Below are 16,474 nucleotides of genomic sequence, written 5' to 3' on the forward strand. Positions count from 1 at the left end.
GGTGATATTTAATTAACAGCAAGGTCTGAAGAGCCGGGGGAATATAATGAACAGCAAGTCCTGAGTATTGCTTCCATTATTTTTTTTTTAAAAGCTTTGTCCTTTAGAACACTAATCTCTCCTCACTAGACACTTACTGACAGGGGCTCCCAGCCCCCTTCCCCCCCCCCTTCATATTTTTCTCTAATTATTAAGGTTAGTGCTGGGTCTCAGTTGGCTGCAGTTTCATCCTCTTGAAGCAGACACACAGGAGAAGCTGGAAACACAATTAGATGCAATTGCTTGCCGTCTCTCTCTCTCTCTCTCTCACACACTCTCAATGGTAAAGAAGCTGGGCTAACGCCAGGATTGTAATTGCTTCTGGTCATACTCTGCTATTAGTTTCTTAATGTGAGCCAGTTTGTTGTGCAGATATTCACAGCGATATTTCTCTTGGCTGTAGTTGGGATTCGTCTGCATAAAACACAAAAACACAATGCCTTCAGACGCCAGCACCTCAGTGTCACAACTTGCATTCCTATAGTCTCAGCAATTTAAAATAACATTTCAATGACATTGCCATTTGGGATTTACACATTACTACGAAGAGAGTGGGATGGTGAGATTAGTTTGGGATTGATACAGGGCTACAAGAAGTCAGCAAGGCAGTGGGATTACTTGGGGATTGATGTAGAGAGTGGAACAATGGGATCAATTTTGGTCAACTCTAGCAAAGAATCAGTACAAACATGAAGAGCCAAATGGTTTTCTTCTGTGCTGTAAACCCAAATGACTGCAACTCTCAGCAAAGTGCAAAGGCAGAGAACAAAAAAATAATTGACTCCAAGATACTTATGGATTCCATCCTAATGGTCGAGTAAGAAATTGCCTTCACCACCCACTAGGTCATTGGTTCAATCCCTGGGCTGTGAAAGGGTTTTGCAATTGGCCTCAGCGAGCACAATTTCATTGCTATTTTTGTTCAAACTCTTACCTTTTTAATTTTACGATATTCCTGTAAAATCTGATCATGGATGCTCTGCAGGAAAGAGACACATATGTAAATATTCAGGAAACTGTTTTGTTACAAGAACTTGGGCATGGCATTATAGACTTTACAAAAAAAAACACAACGAACTAGTGACAATTCCCATAGCCACACAATAAAGGTATAATTGGCCTTGCTCATTGCTCATTCAATTAGAAACCAATTGCTCTAGTACAGTCTGTGTAGACAGATGTACTCTCTCAGAATTCCAACAGCACTGTTTCAGTGTATTGTGAGAAGGCAGAGCTAAGGAGTGACAAACTAAAATGCCTGCCCTGTCCCTTCCCTGGCTCTCCCCACTCAATGATAGCTCAAATCAGAAAAAACAATGACAGCCACGCGAGTACAAACACCGCTTTGAGCCATGCCTGCCAAACATACTGGGATTGCTGATCTCAGTTCAGGGGTTGGCAAAGGAAAATGAGGTTAGTAGGGGAGGGAAGGCACATCATTATTATGTGGCATTTACTCAGTGACCAAAAACCTGTGCTGTAAAAGGAACAATGGGTTGCATCACCCCTAAGCAGACTAGCCACATCTAACTACCAGTCCAAACTGGGTGGTTATAGCTCTGAGTGCTTTCAGAAAGATCATGAAAGACAATGTACACTAACCTGGCAACATCACTCCCACCCCTGAAAAACAGCATAAACCACAGCTATCAGCAGCTCAGGGGGAACACATGTTCAGGATGGTCTGGGTCAAGGGAAGAGGCAATTGAAGGGGGGGGGAGAAACAGCATGAGAAGAAAATAAAGGGGTAGGTAGAGATTACGTGAAGGGATTAATAGGGAAATGAACCAGGATTGGGGTAAGAATGAAGGGACTGGAGAAGTTGGTTAAAAAGGTGAGGCTGTTGAAAGAATATGTGAAGACTCTGAACATGTAAGATCTACACACTGTCCCGCCAGGTGTGTAGGTCTGTGCAAATACATGAGTGAGATGGGGGGTTTGCAGGCACACGTGGAGGAATGGGGAGGAGAGGCAGTGCAAATGTTTTGCTAAAAGCGATGCAAAAGTTCCTATACCTTGTAGTCAGCAGTCCCTGGTGAGAGTTGTTTCAGCTCAGCATCCAGCTGTGTGAACCGCCTGGTGATGCTCTCTATCCTGGAGTGCAGGTCTCTGTACTCACTATACTCTGCGTTGAAATCAGTTTTGTAACCTTGCCTCTGCTCCTGTGATGTAATTGCTGCATATTTACTGAGGGAGAAATCCAAACCAGACAACACTTAATTGGAGAGTCCAAAAGAAAAAGCATTTCTAACCTTTATCACCAATATAAAAATAATGCATTGCTGTACAGCCACTTTGTAACTGTAGTCACTGTTGTAATAATGACCATGTAACCTTCTAGAGATACTGATCGAGAGATAAATATCAGCGCCAGGAGGAACTACCCTGCTTTTAGTTGGAATAGAGCCATGGGATTGCTTATATTGACTTGAGAAGGCAGACATGGCCTTTTATTTAATGTCTCACCTCTAATAGTGCAACATTGCCTCAAATAGTTAAGCCTATATTTGAATATAGACCACTAGAGTAGGACTTGAACCCGCAAGCTTCTGACTCAGAGGCAGATATGATATCTACTAAACCATAGCTAATAACCTTTGAGTTACTGACCACCAGATCCTGAAGACCCTATTCAATTTCCAATATTCAGAAAATCAGCAGAATGGACAGAATTCAACCCAGTCTTGATTAGAGACCTGCATTTGTTGAGGTCATATCAGAGAAATTTGGACCATTTTTTGATGCAGACAAGAATGGCCACTCACTAGAGGGTAGTCACTGCAAAGAAGCATTGAAACACAAGAGGGCAGGTGTGGCTGGAGCCTCTTTCACAGATCTTACTTACAGTAAATAATCAGGCACGTCCGATGTTGAGGTTGAACACTGGAGCTGTTGCACATCCCGTTCAAGCCTACAAGACGACAAACTAGTGTATACAACAAAGAAAGCACAACTGAAAACATTACTAATCACAGCTAGATCCTCCAAAATGCTTCCTCCAAACTCCCTCTAATTATATCAGAAACTTTTCACCCGTCCCAACCCACTCCCATTATCTCCCTTAGCTGGAATGAAAACTTCTCCTCAATTAAGACAGGAAACCCTCCTACCCCAACATTGACCACCAACCCTTACAACCCGCCAAAACCCCTCCAACTAGTGAGCAGGATTAGAATAAAAACAGATATAGTTGGAAATACTCCACAGGTTGGGCAGTACCTGTAGAGAGTGAAACAGTTAATAGTTAAAGGTCACTACCTTGAAATGTTAACTTTGTTTCTCTTGCCACAGATGCTGTCCAGCCACTGAGTATTTATAGGATTTATGTTTTTATTTTAGATTTTCAGCAGCTGCAGTTTTCTCTCAAAGCAGTTTGGAGGTCTTTTCAATAGGTATTTAGACCTTTACAAAACCACCTCCCAGACCTTGTTAGTCCCAAAAAAGAGTTGCCACCTATTCCCCCTCTCTGTAAAGGAATGTGTTTTTTGGATGCAAAACAAATGACAAGTTGCAGGCCTGTATTTGGATGTCATAGGGTTGGTGGTTTTCTCAACTGCTTCTACGGTTTCAGAGATGTATAACACTGTTCCCCAACAAAGGTCCCAGGTGAGATCCTGGAAAACAGAGCCATTCCGCAGTGAAGGCAAACATTGATGGAATTCAATATCCCCTTCACTGTACTGGGACAGCCTTTGGCATCTGACAAACTCTGGTCTACCAAACAACAGTGATCCCTGCCCTCCCATCTTCTTCTGAGACTAGAACTACCCACAGCTGGCACAAGGCACTGGAAAAATATTGTTAATGCTGTCCTCCAAGTCCATTGAAAGGATAAGCAAGCAATGCTGGTACCCTTGCCCAGGCAAACATCCCCAGCATTGAGCCGTAATTACATCTAATAATCCCATGCTCAATGTAAGACTCACAAAACAGACATTCTACTCTGACCTCTGTCACAGGAAGAGATTACCAGGAGGCCAGAGGAAAAGATTTGAGGATGTGCCCAAAGTTTTCTTGAAAAAAAAATACAGCACTCCCACCGAATCCTGGAAATCCAAAATGGTGCAGCATTTGGGATGACATTGAGAACCTTAAATCAGTGCATTGGGAGCACACAGAGCCCATGTAAACAGAAGGAGCACACTACCTTACAAACTATCCTCCTGCCTGTCACATAGGACACCTTCTGCCCCATCTATGGTTCTCCACTTTGTTCTCATCTATCAATTCAGAACCAGAGAAACTGCCTGAGAGAAGAATGGTGGTGGAAGCATGCAGTGTAGTTCACCAGTGATGCAAAAATAATCACCAAACCAGTGGTCTTTGTGCCGGAGCCTACAAGTGCTGGTCATCACATCACCTGCATCATGTCCAGTCTAACAGAGTACAAAATAGATATATTGGCTGCTGTGAAGATGACTGTATCCTAGATCTGGACTCTACTGTTTTTGCTCCTTGCTTGCAGCCTTTTGAAGTCAAGCATCCATCAATAGCCTGCCTACTTGGTGAGGAGCCAGCAAGAAATTACTAGTTGGCACTAGCAGGCACAGGAGGGAGTTCTACCATTTCCCGCCCTTGCATTCACATACACTAACAATCCAGCTGAGCAATGCAATAATTCCCAGTTGCTGGGGTCACTGGACAGGTTGGGCATGGCTTCAGAAAATACTGCAGGCAGAGCCCTCTGGTGGTGTCATCTCAACCATTGCCACAGATGCAAAAGATTACTGAAAGGAGAAGGCAATACTGTTCCTGGGAAAATAGTGGAAATCTTAATTAAATATAGAAGCACTGACAAAACACAGCAAGTTTTGCCAGGCATAGGAGAGAGAAATTGCAGGATCACTGTATTTCAACATCCTTGGAACCTATACCCCAACAAAAGTCAAATTTGTAGAAAGCCTGCACTCCACTGCAAATTTGTCTAAGTATGAGGGGAAATTGCTTTCAATTTTTAATGCTAGAATTTACCAAAACTTCAATGAGAGAATTGAGGGAACCTATCAATCATATTCAGCAGGTTTTCTACAAAAACAGAAAATGCTGGAAATACTCTGCAAGTTAGGCAGCAATTGTGGAAAAAAAAGAGCAGTTAACGTTGCAGAATGAGGACCTTTCATCAAAATTACATTATATTCAGCACTGGTACAGTCACTTCCACGATAGTGCCCCAGTACCATAGCCCAGGCATATATTTTGCACATTTCTTGCTTATTTATGAGCTCCTTTGAACTTCAGAGGGCTTTGGGTTTGGAAAGGGTGATTTTGTACTGGTGTCTCATTGATAGTTAAATTCCAAACCAGAACTGCAAGATCCATCAGTGTTGGCAACTTGAGATCCATTTCCTTTGCTGGCAAAAAATAGTTTGAAACTGTTCACATGACCCTCCCAGAACAAATCCAACACAACCCAATTAATTCTGTTAAGTCCTATACGGCAAGGATGATAAAACAAAATGGAGGGATATGTCCCACCTACTAGTCAATAGAACAACCTGGTATATTCAACCCACATTATCACACTATACAGCAAACTTCCTAGATTACATCACCACCGTCCTTGGGTGTCTCCTGATCTCAAAGCAAGACAGAGCTACAGGTGTAGGTGGTAGTACTGATTTAGTCAGGAGGATGTGTCCTCGGCATTGACTCTAGATCCTAATAAATCTCAGGACACTGTAAAGCATAAGCAAGACTACCTGCTGCTGATCCTCACTTATGAATATCCCTCAGCTGCTGAAGCAGCACTTCTAAGTGTAACTCTTGGTGGAGGAGCTTCGCTGTCCACCATTAAGGATGGCTTGGTAGTAACAGTGAACGAGCAGCTCAAATTCTGTTGAACATTGATGCTAGACTGGGCACGTGGCAGGTGGAGAGAGAACCATGGAAGAGGCATCCCCATCATGTTGTGTGACAGTACACTCTGAAAAGATCTGACAGGTCAAAGCCCAGCATCCATGAACACTGTAGGCCATAAGAAGCCTAAGAATTGAACTCCACCACAATCCATAAGATGAAATGGGAACAGTGGTAGACCATTTATCCCCCTCGAGCTGCTCTGCCATTCAATAGGATCATGGCTGGTCTGACATCCCTGAAGTCCACTTTCCTGCCACTGGCTCAAGTCACACTTATTAGAAAAAAATCAATCATCACTGACCTACACTAATGCTGATGTCCCAAATCCAAATATCTTCAGCTACTTTATGAATAACTTTGCTCTCTTGATGTCAGATGTTGACGTTCGGTGACGATTGCACATTGTTAAATTCCATGCACATCTCAGATAATGAAACAATTGTTGAATCCACCACCAATATCCTTGGGATCAGCAACACACAGAAATGTATTTGAACCAGCCACATAAATACAGTGGCTGCAAGAGCAGGTCAGAAGCCAGGTATCCTGCAGGGAATGACTCACCTTTTTTCTGTTTAAAGCATTTGCAACATCAACAAGGTTCAAGTCAGAAGTGACATGGACAAACTCCACTAGTCTAAATAACAGTAGTTCCAGCAAAACTGAAGAAATTCTAAACCATTCAGGACAAAGTATTGTTTGATTAACATTCCAACTACCAACTAATAACCAATTTGATACTGACAGTTAAGTGCCCATGTTCCAAGAAGGATGATAAAAGATTGCTAAACAAGCACAACTCTGAAGTTGTATAAATCATGAAGCTGGACTAATGCTGGATCACATCATGAGAATGGAGACAGCTATGCATTTTCAAATGGGAGTGGCACTAGCTTCAGGCAACAGAACCAGATAAAGATGTTTTCCACAGCCCTCAAGGCTTTAATTGCAGGATGATACATACTTTTAAGCTATAGACATATTATGGGGTGTGGCAGAGGGCCCTTGAGAAGAAAAACAAAATAAGCAAAGACAGAGATGATAAAATCCTTGAACTGGAAATGGTGGTGTCCTGTACACAGTACAACTGGAATTACTAACAATTGAAACAAACATTTATTTGAGAAAGGGATCCTGGCCAGCATAACACCCACCTGCAGGTTTCTGTGCAGTATCTTTTTTCTGCTCCCTGCAGCTCTGAAGGAAATCAGAATCTCTCTCTCGTTCTCCACAATCCTCCTCACCCCCTTCTTCTCCCTCATTCGCTCCTTGTCTTTGTGCTTTTTAGATTTTTTTTCTTGACCTCAGATGAGATTGAAGGAGTGCTCGCCACGCTTGGATGAGGCAAGTGCGATGGGAATGGACAACCAGGCCTCTCTGGGGCACCCTGGCCTTCACAACCCCTGCCATTCTGGCTAGAATCATTGCTGACGTCCGAGAGAGGTTCATGAGGTCGCTGAACTTCCCCCAGCACTGGCAAGGTGGAAGAGGAGCTTCCAGAGTCAGGAGCAGCCGATTCGACGGTGGGAACTGCTGCCTCTTTCCCATTAGAAGGATTTAACCTGCCATTCAAAGTTGGAGGAACTCGACTGGTCAAAAGAGATATTCTTGTTTTTTTATTGGCCAGTGGATCTATGAAATCATTGGGCAGTGGCCGTTTCTAGAGAGAGGAAACACATCAAGTTATTTTGACACAAACAGAACTCAACAGTTAGTTTATTAGAAACTGTTCAATGTCATATTACTGAATAGCTTTTTCTTCTTCACTGGAAGTTATGCTATTTTCAAGGCTGAGAGAAAGCTCACCATGGAGGAGACAGGTGCATTAAAAAAGATATGTGCAAGAAAATATATTATTTAACTTGGGATAGTGAATAAACATTGTAGCTTACAGTGACAAGGTCACTACTCCTCAAACAAGTTAAGAGATGAGAATATATTTTCTCCCTCAGCTTGTTGGAGTGATTCACAAAACAAATTCCGAGTCACCCAGTGTCTTTGAGGGGATGAAGTCAGTACCTGATGAGGAACAATGTTACAAGTTATGAAAACGTCAGCAGATCCATGAAACTGAGCATGACAAAGCAGTTTACAAGTCCTCCCCAAGTTATGAATGCCTGACTTATAGACAGCCTATGCATACGAATGAGCAGTTGGGAGACCATGGAGATGGATTTGCTGACTGCTGTGGGGCTGCAGGCATATTCTGCCAGATGGAATGGGGCATTTCCTTGTGCTTTCTCTTCCTTCACCAACCGCCCGCGCCCCCCCCCCCCCCCCCCCCCCCCCCCCCCAACAACAGTTGGATGCTGGGTCAAGGAGAGCAGAGCTGGGAGCACTGAGTAGACTCAGTAATTGAGTCAATGACGCCAGCTGAGCTCTTCCCATGCCTACTCACTCTCCCATCACAATTGTTTCTGTTCATTTCTGACGTAGGAACAGTTCGGCTTACAACAGTTCTCAGGAACGGAACCCTGTTTTAAGTTGGGGACTGCCTACGGGGCAAAAAGGAAGTCCATAAGGTCATAACATGAAAACTCAACCTCACAATACCTCTTTCTCATTCTGAGTTTAGCTGGAATCTGGAGTTGGGCCTCTTGGAAGATGCTGCAAGCTTAGGTCCAAATCATTATTCCAGCACAAGCTTCTAGATGCATGAGGAACTGGATCTTGGACCTTAGTGAATGATCCAACCATTTCCTTAACTCAAAACTAAATGGCTATTTGGATGTAATTTAAATGTTTGTCACCAAAATGCAAGCAGGCAATTGCTAGTTATTTTGCCCAGGAAATAGGACAAAGATATGAATAAGCCAGCCTCCTGCCCCAAATTCAGCTTATTATTATCAGGAACCCAAAGCTAGCTTTAAATCACTGCATTCTGGGCTGGAAGATGGAGAATTAGGGGTGATTCTGCTACAGATGGTTGGTGGAGAGCATAATTTAACTAACTCCCAATCCTAAAACTATAATTGGATCCCAAGGACTTAACCACAAAACACCCAGGTACATATCTACATTAAGAATCATTGGTGAATAGTTGATGGAAGAAATATTGGACCATTCTGACAAGACCCGATCTCTGGGCTGTTGTGAGCTTGCTAACCTTAGTCAGGAGCTGAGAATGTGTCCTGCAATGGCCTTCACAGGACACCAGATATAACAATGGCCGAGGTATGATCAGAATTATCCAATTTTCTAAACTCATTAAGGATAGCTCACCAAGTAAAGGACAACATTTTAATCTGTTATTAGTTTAGCAACTACAAATAAATCTCTCAAAACCTCTGAATTGTCTCATGAGTTTATCAGCAGGAATGCCTTTTATGAAGTTCAGGCAAGTTGAAGTTATACAAAATTACTGACTGTACTGAATTTTAGAAATAATCAGTTAAACATCCACCAGGTGGAGCTGTCACTACAGTACGGAAGGGAACTTGGCCTGAACTGAATACCAAGACATAACAGAAGAGCACATAATCACTGCAGGATCATACCTGTGGCGGGGAGGCTGAAGCTGTACTGTCTTTTGGACTTGATGAAGGTGTCTCTCCAGAGACCCCACCAGCATTGTGTAGTTGACAGGATTTCCTATAGAAATGTAGAGAGAATGAGTAGTTCAGGTCCAGGGCAGAGACAAAATATCTTTGCTGCATTGTTAGCATACAAAGTACTGAAGGAAAAACAGTTACAAGTGCCATTAGGTTATCCTGATGTACATTTCTCATCTGATCACACCAGAAAGTACATGAATCAAAGTAAACCAGCAGGAAGTCAGACTCCCAACAGGAAGATTGGACCTGTCCCTAAAAGGCCAACGTCAAATAAATGCAAGGCTTTAGTTAGACGGGAGTGCTGAGAGAAAGCGGAGGGTCTGAATTGATTAGATGGCTCTTAAGATACTAAAATATTTCAGGTTGTGTTTATTTAAACAAATATATACAAACTCAGATATGAAACAAGTCACAGGTCAATGATAGAGCAGAATAAAAGCATGCACACTGAAACTGGCAATGCAGTGTGGACAGCAGAGCTCCTCCCAGCTTCATTCCCAATATTACTGCATTAACCACATCCAATTCACACCACCACCTAGGTTTATAAAAACAGTACCTGGGTATTTGATATTTTTGACAACTGATAAAAGACGCCTCTGGTCAAATTTAAGCAATGATGTAACATATCAATAAATAATAACTGACTTCTGGAATCTCTCAAGTCACTTTATACATTGAGCTGCTTTGAGCTGTGGTGAACGGAGTTTTTTGCATTAAGTTGAATGATTCACTCATCTATGATGGTTGTGACATTAGTTGAAGGATTATTTGTTGATTGGGACATCAGAAGAAATTACCTGCATATCTATTAGCAATGTGGGGTCTTTTGCATGCACCCAAACTAGCGGCCAGGGTCTTGGTTTAATGTCTTGTTTAAGAGTGACAATTCCTTGGTGCAGCATTAGAGAATAAACCCAAGACCATGCTTCAAATTCTACTTACCTGCCATAACCTAAAATATTCTTCTCTAACAAAATTCAATCAGTTCCAACCAAGATAGTTCAATCTACCCCAGCATCTACTGCCTTTTGGGGAAGGTAGAGGAATAGCTGCATAGGCATGCCAGTGGCTAGACTTCGTTAGGAGTTTGAGGAGATTTGGTGTGTCAAAAACTCTTGCAAATTTCTATAATTGTACAGTGGAGAGCATTCTGACTGGTTGTACCACAGCAGGAAATTTGTTATTTTGCAGCAACAGTACAGTGCAAACACAAAATTACTGTAAGTTACAAAATAAATAGTGCAAAAAAGGAATAACGAGGCATGTCATACAAGACAGTGGTAATAAATCTGATTCCTTCATGTGAAGTGTTAGCCAACACAGCAACAGGTCTTTCCACTGCTTGATGTCCACCCCTGCACAGTGTAAGACTAGAGACAAGTGTCAAAATATTCTCATCACTGAGACAAAAGCTAACTTGGTAAATAGATATGAATTAAAAACTTTCTAGATGAAGTGGTTTCTCTCAGATTCCCTATTGGATTTATTCATTCTTAATGGATTTAAAAATCATGGTCTGTGGCTCTCATCTGGAACATAGAACATCAAATAGTACAGCACAGTACAGGCCCTTCGGCCCACAATGTTGTGCTCTCCTATATAAACCTACTCCATGATCAATCTAACCCTTCCCTCCTACACAGCCCAAAACCCTCCTTTTTTCTTACATCCATGTGCCTATCCAAGAGTCTTTTAAATGTTCCTACTGTATCAGTCTTCATCACCACCCACAGCAGTGCGTTCCAGGCACCAACCACTCTGTAAAAAAAACTTACCTCTGCTACCTCCCCTAAACTTTCCTCCACTCACCTTAAACAGATGTCGTCTGGTATTGGCCACTGCCACCCTGGGAAAAAGATGCTGGCTGTCCATTCTATCTATGCCTCTCATAATCTTATACACCTCCATCAAGTTGCCTCTCATTCTCTGTCATTCCAAAGAGAAAAGCCCTAACTCACTCAACCTTTCCTCATAAGACATGTTCTCTAATCCAGGCAGCATCCTGGTAAATCTCCTTTGCACCCTCTCTAAAGCTTCCACATCCTTCCTATAATGAGGAGACCAGAACTGAACACAGTACTCTAAGTATGGTCTAACCAGAGTTTTATAGAGCCCCAACATTACCTTGCGGCTCTTGAACTCAATCCCCCGATTGAGCACCATTCGCCTTCTTAAACCATCCTATCAACTTGTATGGCAACTTAGAGGGATCTATGAACTTGGACCCCAAGATCCCTCTGTTCCTCTGCACTACTAAGAATCCTGCCAATAACCTTGTACTCCTCCAAGTTCGATCTTCCAAAGTGTATCACTTCACACTTGTCCGGATTGAACTCCATTTGCAACTTCTCCACCGAACTCTGCAGCCTGTCTATATCCCATTGTAACCTACGACAACCTTCTACAATCCGCAACACCTCCAACCTTCATGTCATCTGCAAACTTACTAACCCACCCCTCCACTTCCTCATCCAAGTTATTTATAGAAATCACAAAAAGCAGGCAGGGGTCCCAGGACAGATCCCCGCAGAACGCCACTAGTCACCAACCTCGAGGCAAAATACTCTCCATCTACTACCACCCTCTGCCTTCTGTGGGCGAGCCAATTCCAAATCCATGCAGCCAAGTCTCCATGGATACCATGCCTCATGAATTTCTGGATGAGCCTACCATGGGGAACTTGTCAAATGCCTTACTAAAGTCCATATACACCACATCCACTGCTCTACTTTCTTCGATTTGTTTTGTCACCTCCTCGAAAAACCTCAATTAGGCTCGTGAGGCATGACCTGCCCCTCACAAAGCCACGTTTGACTATCCCTAATAAGACTATGTTTCTCCAAATGTTCGTAAGTCCTGTCCTAAGAATCCTCTCCAATAGCTTGCCCACAAATGACGTAAGACTCACTGGTCTATAATTCCCAGGATTATCCCTATTACCTTCCTTGAACAACGGAACAACATTTGCCATCCTCCAGTCCTCTAGGACCACTCCTGTGGCCAGGGAGGACACAAAGATCAGCTATCTCTTCCCACCTCCCACAGCAACCTGAGGTATATCCTGTTCAGCCCCAGGGACTTATCTATCCTAATGTTTTTTTTAAGAAGCTCCAACACTACATCTTTCTTAAGCTCGACATGCTCCAGCACATTAGCCTGTTCTACGCTGACCTCACATTTGTCAAAGTCCCTCTCCCTGGTGGACACTGAAGCAAAGTATTCATTAAAGACCTCCCCTGCCCCACCCATCCCTTATCTCACCCACAAAAGAAACAATTGTGCCATATTTACCCCTGTGAACCCTATGATAATATTAAAGATTTCTACCTGCTTCATCCTGTTTTACATTATTGAAAATAGTCATTCAGATGAACAAAGATGATATGCTCTCAACCTCAGCAATAGGCTTGACAGAACACGTCTCTCTCTAGATGTGTTAGAACTTCCACCATACTGCCTTTGCTGGATCTGCATTCATTCAATTCAGTGTGAAAAAGCAAAAGCAAATAAGCTTTGAGTAAATACATTATCTAAAGACATCTAGTAAGATATGGTCATGATGTTGTAGTTTTTACAGTGCCCAGCATATGTGCCATCACATCTGGAAAAACTTCAGGTGATATTTTCCTTGATGCCTGGCAAGGAACCACAGGTTCTACTTGCTCAGCTAAACTTATCCTTGCTTGTGTCTATTTATGGAGATGGCAGTCTCTGAGCCAATAGCACAGCTCAAGAGAAAATTTATTTCTGACTGAGGAAGCCCAGTTGAGAGCAGACTGCAAGCAGCAACCAACTAACCCTTGAGAATCTGCAGCGTCATGAATGCAAAACAGCAATCAGATCACACTTGATACTACCTTTCTGTCCGATTTTAACAGTAATCAGTACAAGAGAATGTAAAGCCTATGCAAGTGTTGAAAAGTAATGGAGAAAGGATTCTACTGTAGACAAAACTAGCAAAAACTAATCCATATTTGCTCTAAAAGCATCAAAGTATTAATTCTATTTGTGGGGAGTCTTTATTCCATAGTTCAATAAAGTTAACTGCACAGAATCACCAATTATTCAGGTTAGTCACTGTAATTGTAGAGTAATAGTTTCAGACTGCACAGTCACTCCTGCCAATGGCTGAAAAGTTGCTCCCTGAATCATAGTGTGGATTCCATCCATCTAGAGGTACTGTGTAGATGATCTTCACGGTGCGATAATTGAGAGAGAAATGCAGGGAACACCACCAACCATGGCCTACTTCAACTTCACTACGCCTTTGACTCTGTCAATCAGGAAGTACTGTGAAGTACCTTCCTCAAAAACACCTGCAAAAAATTCTCTTCATTTTATGTTTGTTTCATAATGGCACACAGATGTGATTCCAACCAACAAGTCCACAACAGTGCCAATCTCAGTGAAGACCTATGTCAAGCAAGAATGTGTCACTGCCTTGACATTTTCTTCAATCTGCCTCACTGCAATACTGGGCTAAACTTTATTGCTGGAGTGGTACTATTCTCTAAGACAAATGGGAAACTATTCATCCTAAGTCATTTCTGCTCCAGAATCAAGCTGACCCAACCTCAGTAGTTGAGCTGCAGTATTCAAATGAGGTTTGCATTTGCATGCATTTGGAGGCCAAGCTCCAAGCATTCACCAATTCATTCACTGAAGCATCTGAGAGGATGTATGCCCCTTGCACTCAACATTCACAAAGGTCCATTACCAACTAGACACATTGTAGAATACTGCCCTCCAACAATTTAGGCCCCTGACGAGTCTCTGGATATAGTAAATTCACTTTAGTTTTTAATGTGCCCGCACAGCCTTTGGCTGTCTGAGGAAAAAGGTACTTGAAAGTCAGGACTTTAAACCTGGCACAAAACTTGTAGCCTACTGTGCAGCAGTGATCCTTGTCCTCCTATTGGCTTGGACTACCTGCAACAGGCACCTTATGGAGAGAGAACGGCAATGTGGTCTCCAGAATATCCACTAACAGGACAAGCAAACCAACAGAAGTATCCTCCTCCAAGGGAACATTCCCAGCATTGAGGCCCTGAATACATTCAGTCTAGTTGGGAAGGCCACATCACTTGACACCAGAATACCAAAACATGTATTATTCAGAGCTGTCACAAGAAGAAATCACTGGGCAGGCAGAGGAAAAAAATCCAAGGACATCTTCAAAACCTCAAAAAATGCAGCATCCTCGCCGACTCCTGGGAATTCCTGGCCCACATATGCTCAGATTGAAGGAAGAACATTTGGAATGGCACAGAGCCTCCACAAGCTGGAAGCACACACAAACCCAGAATAAATAGGAGTTCACCACTTCTCAAACTACCTACCCATCTGTCCCACATTGGTCTCATCAGCCACCTCACACTCCACAAAACTAGAGTGAAAGCCATTCTTGACACTGAGGAACCATTGAAGAAGAGTAACTTTTTTCAGGGTGGCAACTCATTGTGTAACCATACAGAGTAACTTTTTTTCAGAATACACATTACTTTCTGTGTAACTCATTTAGCAGAATACGGTTTGGTCAATGTGAGATTTCGTTTGAAATTGAGAGCAACCATTTGTCTATATCTGGAGTTGGAAAGCTGCCAAACTATGAGGTTGAAAGAGCAGCCACTGCAGGAACTAATCTTGAATAAAACTATTGTGAATGTCACGTATTTTGTTGTCAAAGAGAACAAAGCTGCCATGCTTCCAGATTTAGACAGAAGTTTGGATGACAGAAACTAACTGGTGATGAATGCAGCAGGTGCACCAGTCGAATCCACCATTCTGAAACAGCATCTCTTGCTTAACATGATGTTGGCACAGTGTGGGTGGTAGAGGGGAGAGGAGACATGAGTGGACTGCAGTTTATATGAGAACTATTTGAGTTTCACTCTGCAAACTAAATACTCTTAGCCTGAATACATCAAACAAACTAAAAATTCACAGGGAAAATAAAACAGGAGAAAAAAAGTAGTCCAGGGAAAGAATAAAGAAGAGGTTCACACACCAAGGATCAAAGAATATCCCTGCATTTCAAGCTGCCATTCCACTTCCTGCACCAGCTGCATGATTGTTGCTGCACCTAGTAAAGATATATTGGTCCTTTAGAAGATGAAGCACAGATTTGCCAAAAGTGGTGGTGTTAAAAGGGTTAAAGTATGAGGGCAGTCTGCACAGACTGGGTTGTATCCCACAGAGCTTAGAAAACTAAGGGATGATTTAAGATTGGGAGGCAACTGGAAAACTACTCTATCATCTTTCTCAATATTCTGTGACTTTTAGGATTATTTTTGTCAATTAATACATTATACAACAAAGGCAATGATTTACTTTAAACGGCAGTGCCACTCTTTCAAAGATTAGAATAGGGAATCCTTGGAAATCAATATTTCCTGGGCAATATCCTGGTAGCATCCATACTTCTGTGGGAACCAGCAGTATGTGTCATCTTCTCTAGGGGACCTTCAGCTTTGTGACAGCATTTGTGGAGTGGAGGAAAGGGTCCCCGGGAGAGGGGGAGGCGAGGAGATCATCCACAATGCGTCAATATTTCCAGGGATTTCCCTATGTGCTTCAATATTACCAGCGTATTTCTTGCCACATGACATCATTTCCTGAGTGGCACCATAAAAAACAATTTGAAAACTATAGAGAAGCAAAATATTTGACTATCATCATAAATCCAATCGCTCTTAAACCCTTTTCTCTTTATGAATCCAACTGCTACATAATACACACTGTGCCTACCCAACAGTCATTGCACTTGGAATAATTCATTGTGCCCTGTGCAATTCCAATGAACAGTCACCAGATAAAAATTCAAGACTTTCTTTCCTAATCCTTATGTATTAAAAAACTTGCAATAATTTGCCAGAAGAATTTGAAATTGATTATCTTTTCCCCTCAAAATTGGAACTGTAATGCTGGACAATGCTCAGGTGCATATTCCATCATGTAGTGCTGTGCTAAGGGCCACATTCTTAAAATGAGTTTTCTGGTTCAAATTCGATACTTACTTA

General features: G+C 42.3%; 1 protein-coding gene across 1 annotated transcript in view; it reads right to left on the reverse strand.

Moving 5' to 3' along the window:
- Positions 1 to 222: 222 nt before the first annotated feature.
- ell (elongation factor RNA polymerase II) overlaps positions 223 to 16,474 on the reverse strand; it is a 110,888-nt gene continuing 94,636 nt past the window's right edge. Inside the window, 9 exon segments of the mRNA XM_052038285.1 lie at positions 223 to 453; positions 974 to 1,018; positions 2,055 to 2,226; positions 2,885 to 2,918; positions 2,921 to 2,950; positions 6,463 to 6,469; positions 7,053 to 7,193; positions 7,196 to 7,558; positions 9,396 to 9,489. Coding sequence (XP_051894245.1) covers positions 337 to 453; positions 974 to 1,018; positions 2,055 to 2,226; positions 2,885 to 2,918; positions 2,921 to 2,950; positions 6,463 to 6,469; positions 7,053 to 7,193; positions 7,196 to 7,558; positions 9,396 to 9,489 — 1,003 coding nt within the window. The 3' untranslated portion in view covers positions 223 to 336.

The sequence above is a fragment of the Pristis pectinata genome, chromosome 24 (assembly GCF_009764475.1).
Source record: "Pristis pectinata isolate sPriPec2 chromosome 24, sPriPec2.1.pri, whole genome shotgun sequence".
NCBI lineage: Eukaryota > Metazoa > Chordata > Chondrichthyes > Rhinopristiformes > Pristidae > Pristis > Pristis pectinata.